The following is a 5,803-nucleotide window of genomic DNA, read 5'->3' as shown; positions in this document are numbered from 1 at the left end:
TTCAAAAAACACCCCCGACAAATATCAAATCTTGATCTCGTACATTAATTGTTTAGATTCTAATTGGTCGATCCACTAATGGAACAAAACACCCTCTATGGCCTTGGTAAATGTTTTATTATCCTCATATTTATACTTGATAAAGAAAATCTCATACAAATGTACCATATATGTACACGTTGATAGTATTTGTTTTGTACTTATATATACATATCATCATAGATCTATAATAGGTGCTTTTTGTTTCTTATGTAGTTGGGATTTCGTGGACACTTTCATATTTGTTGGTATTTATGATTTGTTTTGTGTGATAAAAATTATATTATTGCAAATGATTTGTTTTGTGTGATAAAAATTATATTATTGCAAGTGTCGCTCTCGTTGAGGACTTGAGGTACAGTTTAATCAACACGTATGTGATTTCTTTTGGGTAATTACGTAATACAAAATTCAATTTTGATATGTTTGTAGTTTAAGGTAATTATGTTTAAAAACTAAATTGTAGGATAATTAACTTTAACATTTTTACCTTCAATAGATACATAATTAAAAGTTAACTATTTAAATAAAACAACTTTTACAGTTTGTTAGCTTCCATTTTTTTTTCTTTTTCTTTTTAAGTTTAGCCTCGTTTATAAGGCACCAAATGGTAATTTTAAAAAAGAAAACATAAAATGGTTAATTTTATAATGTAATTTGGCTATTTATTTTCTTTACAATTCTATTATTTTTCAGAGTTTGCATACAATTAATATAATAAAAAATCTTTATTTTCACATTTTCAATAAAGGCAAAATGTAGTCAAATGATTTGTTAATTGCCATCACAATTGTTCTAACCATATATTAAATACATTAAATATATTTGTAAATTTCCAAAGAAACATGTAAGTGATACGACGACGTTTACATCTTTACCCACTACCCTTATCAACCGGTCTTCCCGTTGAATTCAAGACTCCATAAATCGCGTAATGAAGCAAGTGAAAAGGCAATCGACATTCCACAAGAATTAAATAATCAAAAAAACAAAAGAATTTTTTCCACAAGGGTAGAATGGTCAAATCTCTCTTTTTGTCAATGGCTCCTAATTCTTTCTTCTCTATTACAAAAATAGACGTTACAGCTACGCCATAATTTATGCACCTCCCAACCGAAAAACGTGTTCCCCTCTTCCCTCATTACTCCCTCTCTTTCTCTCTTTCTCTCTCTCACACACTCACACACAAACACACACACTCTTTCTCTCTACTGTGTGCTGTTTGTTGCGACTATTTTACCTACTCTTGACCGATCGATGACTCTTAAATTTCATTCATGTTTATGAAATTCGAGACGAAGAAGTAGTATTTCACAGGTTAGTTTCTTTGATTTAAGATGTTCTTTTCAATCGATTCACAACTTGTTATTCGGATTATAAATGTGATGTTTATGGAAATCTAGGTTGAGAACTTGAGATTCGTCATTCTATCATGTGTACCTATTTTATTTTCTGGTTTTAATTTGTTGTTCGTTATAATCGCTTCATAATCTGTTGTAGTTATGTTGCTATTTTGATTATGATATTGAAATCTAGGGTGAGATTCTATCTACTGTTCGTATATTGTTCGTTTTTAATCCTGTGGTTTATGTTGTTCGGATTATAAATGTGTTCGTATTAGAATCTTCGTTTGGATTTTATACTGTGTTTCTTTTTACTTGCCGTGATTTTGGTTGAGGTCTCTTTAATTTTGTTGATTGTAGTTCTTGAGGAATCCTTCGTACATAGATTTTTTGAAATTGCTTTCGGAAGATTGTAAAGTGGTTCTTGATGCAGATAATATTCAATTCTGGTGAACGAATATGATAGATTAGGGTTCTAAATCGAGAAAATAGAAACCTAAAACTATTTTAACAGTGATTCGTAACTATTTCATTGCATTCTCTTCTGGTTATTGGAATTGATTTTGTCGAACTCCAGATATTTAACAAACATCTGAATTGTCGGATTTTGCTTAATGACTTTTCTATATTATCAGGATATATGGGATGAGTCGCAGTTGAACTAGACGCGTAGAACACCAGTGCTTTGGTGAAGAACAAAAATGGCTGTAGCTGGAATGAATAGCGTTACAGTTCTCGAATCTTCTTATCTTGGAGAGAATTATCCTCCAATATCAAGAAGACGTGGTAATCAAGAGAGACCAATCACCCGAACATCATTCATCAGAAAAATGTGGCGTGATCTTGAAGGTGAAACCAGATTCAAGGAGATTGAAAGGCAACAATCAATCCGTAACACAGGAAGCAGCCAATGCTCATGTTCATCATTAGGTGCAGAAAGCGAAGAAAATGCATCAATAACCACTAGTGAAGTTGAAAATGAGTGGCCTCGAGACCATAACCAAATGGAACTTCAAAATGTCCAACGCTCTCCTGCTCTTTGTCTTGCTGACAAACAACGTGTGAGGCAAATTTTCCGTGAATGGGGAAGCAAAAACAGTAGCAACCATGGCCACCATGGACACACTTCACATAAGAATAACAACAACTGTTCTAGGGTTCAAGGGGGTTGTGAAAATGAATGCAAAAGGGTGAGATCAGTGAGGCAATGGATTGAGTCGAATTCAAACACTACTCGTGAAGCAGAAACTAGTGGTTCTATTCGTAGGTTATATGGTAGACAAGCTCTTCTCGACTTACTAACAAGGTTTCAGATGGAAAGGAAACAAGAAATCCAGAGTTTATTGGAGAATCGACCTGTTTCTACCTTCAATCATCGGAATCGGATTCAGGTTTCAAACATTTCCATTCCTTTTCCATTTCATATATCATTTCTTTGATTCCGATTCCAACGTTTCTCTTTCCATTCTGTAGTCATTGCTGAGAGGTAGATTCTTATGGAACCAAAGATTTATCCAAGAAGAGAAGTCTACTTCAAATGCAGCAAACGAATTGGGGTTACTGAGACAAACACAAACACAAAAAGTATCTGATATAAGGTAATTACTTTAATTAAAGTTTACTTTTTCTTTTAATTTAATCTTTTTTTGTTGTTTAATTCTGATTTTTCATTTGAAAAACAGGAAAGGGATCTTATCAAGATTGGGTAAACGTCATGATGAGCCCCATTATGATACCTCATCTGACAATAGCATGGACGATCAGGATCATCCAGATGAAATTGTTAACCAAACTGACACCGTTAACACGATAACCAACGTTAGTCAATCTGACAACGTTGACTTTGAAACAAACACAGATGAAAATCCCGAAGAACAGAATGAACAAGTTGTGGAACAGGAAGAAAACCATGAATTAGCGCTGATTGAGTTCATTGAAACCAGAAGCCAAGAACCAAATGTAGAAGACGATGGTAGTGAATGGCGTAATTTGACTGATTTAGAGTCAAACGAGGGTTTACAGGATTCAAACTCAGTCGAGAATGAAGATGAATGGTACGACAACGTTTTGGAAAATACAAATACTAGAGAAAATTGGTATCTGGAAGCTTCGGATGATGATGATAACAACAACAGGCCAGAGCTTCGAGAACTTGTGAGAAGGAGAAGAGTCTCGAATCTTCTAGAAAGTGATTTCCGTGAGAGACTGGATCGATTAATACAACAACGTCTGGAACAAGAAGTTCAGGGTTCTGAATCGGACAATGACGACTGGATGATAGAAAGAGAAAATCATGAGAATGAAGAAGATGAAAATAATAACGAAAATGCCACTGAGGTTGTCGAAGTTCAAACACAACGAAATGATTGCCAGATCATTGATGAGTTACGTGTTGACATGGCTATTCTTCAAGAACGGATGAACAGTATGCAAAAGACGTTGGAGACTTGCATGAATATGCAACTTGAGTTGCAAAGATCTGTGAAACAGGAGGTTTCTTCAGCTTTGAATCGAAGTGAAGAAGGGGAAAAGGGTTGCTTTATATGTTGTGATAATGTTGGTTTTGATTCGACATCGAATAGGTAAAAAATAAAATAAATATGGAATTTCTTTTCTTTTTAACTTTTATATTATAATAGTTAGAAATAGTTTTGACGTGGATGTGTTAAATGTAGGTGTGGTGGACACGTGTACGTATGCTCAAAATGTGCAGGGAAGATTGACTGGTCAAAGGTGAAGGAAAGTGTAAAGCACCCGTAAAGCTGAGGTGTGGTGGTGAACATACTTTTTACTATACAAAAAATTAACAACGTAAAAAATGAGAATTAGGATTTGGAATAACGAGGTGATGAGATATACTGATATACATACGCGAACGAGTTTTGGTTTGTTCGTTTATGTTTTGTGGTTTATGACTATGTGGTGAATTGAGGCTTTTGTGGTTAAAACTGGTTGTTTTTGTTGAATGTGATGAATGATGATATCATATAGCCTTGAAGAAGCTTTTTCTCTCATCTCTTTTACTTGTAATTTATGCATGGAAAGTTGTGCTATATATGGAAATACATTTGACCACTTTATGAAAGTGTATACTACCAAAATTGTAAATATGTACAAAAATGTATGCCACCTAATTGTCAATAATGGACAAGATTGTCAATCACCGAATCATTAACTAACTTGTCTTAAGATCACAAGGTCAGGTCTACTATGTACTCCGCCACATTTGGTAGAGTAGTGTTAGTTATCACCACAACCTTCCCATTCTCCTTAAAGAACAGCTCCTACATTATAAAATTTACATAATATTATATCATTTACTACTCATAAATCATATTCTAACAATTAAGATTACCTAAACTTAATAACTCGATGTTATACTTCCAATACAATTAACAGTGACATGATATTTTTTGATTTTTGAAGTTCAAGCGAAAAAGTTTGTAAAATTAAACATAGCTTGACTTTTGATGACTCGATATGAACTTAATGCATTGGTAGGTTCCAAACACGTCATCAAGTTTATGACCTAGATCATGATTAAGACACTAAACTTTATTAGAGTCTAGCTGAAGCTTCATCTCATCAAATTAAGAGGTTTTTTTTTCATCAATTGAATGGATTGTTAGAATTTGTTCCAGTGCATTTGGGATTACCGAATTCGTCCATTAACAGTCAAACATGAGGAATCAAAGATGAATCTACAACAATGAACTCAAAGCTCCAAAATTCACTTGACATTGCAAATTGAATTAGTTTCCTTCCATTTGAAGGTTCATAAGGGGTTAATATATGAATTTTGACACATTATGACATCCAATTTTTCCTTAGAACCCGCCCATGGGATTATTCATGAAGATTTCTTCAAGATATATTTTCATAATTATATCTTACTAATACTTTCAAATGATTTTTGTGGATTTCCAATTTTTTGATCATATAACCCAATTTCCTATTCCATTATTTAAATCTAGATTTCACAAAATGACTGATCCACATTAGTTTGGTATATTGGATTTGAATAGAGAGCAACATAAACCAAATGCATCATCCTTTTTTATACTATATTTTATCCAATATTTATTTTCATCAAACCAAGATAGATTAAATCATCGATGTTTACCTCTAAAAGCATGTTCTAAAAACTTATAGTTTGAAGTTGGAAAGTCCCTTTTTGCAAATATACTATTCTAATTTCATCTATTTTCTTTGATTCACATGATAAAATTTCATACTTTATTGTTCCGTCGGATCAATATTTAGTGAATTTAAATCAACTTTCATATGCTTATGTTGCTCATTATCTTCATCTATAGTTTTTTTTATCTTTCTTTCTAAAACACTTAAACAAAGACATATTTGATTCTAACCTATGGGTCACTTGTAGTTGGGTCACTTGACCATTTAAAAAGGGCCACACT

General features: G+C 33.1%; 1 protein-coding gene across 1 annotated transcript; it reads left to right on the top strand.

The window, feature by feature from the left end:
* The first annotated feature begins 1,122 nt into the window (after positions 1-1,122).
* On the top strand, positions 1,123-4,383 carry LOC145000609 (uncharacterized). The gene is made up of 5 exons (XM_078959867.1): positions 1,123-1,356; positions 2,018-2,773; positions 2,856-2,980; positions 3,065-3,964; positions 4,058-4,383. Exons 2-5 carry the CDS (start codon positions 2,084-2,086, stop codon positions 4,140-4,142), a joined length of 1,800 nt encoding a protein of 599 aa, XP_078815993.1. The 5' UTR covers positions 1,123-1,356; positions 2,018-2,083; the 3' UTR covers positions 4,143-4,383.
* The last annotated feature ends 1,420 nt before the right edge of the window (positions 4,384-5,803 follow it).

The sequence above is a fragment of the Lactuca saligna genome, chromosome 6 (assembly GCF_052625555.1).
Source record: "Lactuca saligna cultivar CGN05327 chromosome 6, ASM5262555v1, whole genome shotgun sequence".
NCBI lineage: Eukaryota > Viridiplantae > Streptophyta > Magnoliopsida > Asterales > Asteraceae > Lactuca > Lactuca saligna.
The sequence above is the reverse complement of the archived record's forward strand: the minus strand, read 5'-3'. Positions and strand labels throughout refer to the sequence as shown.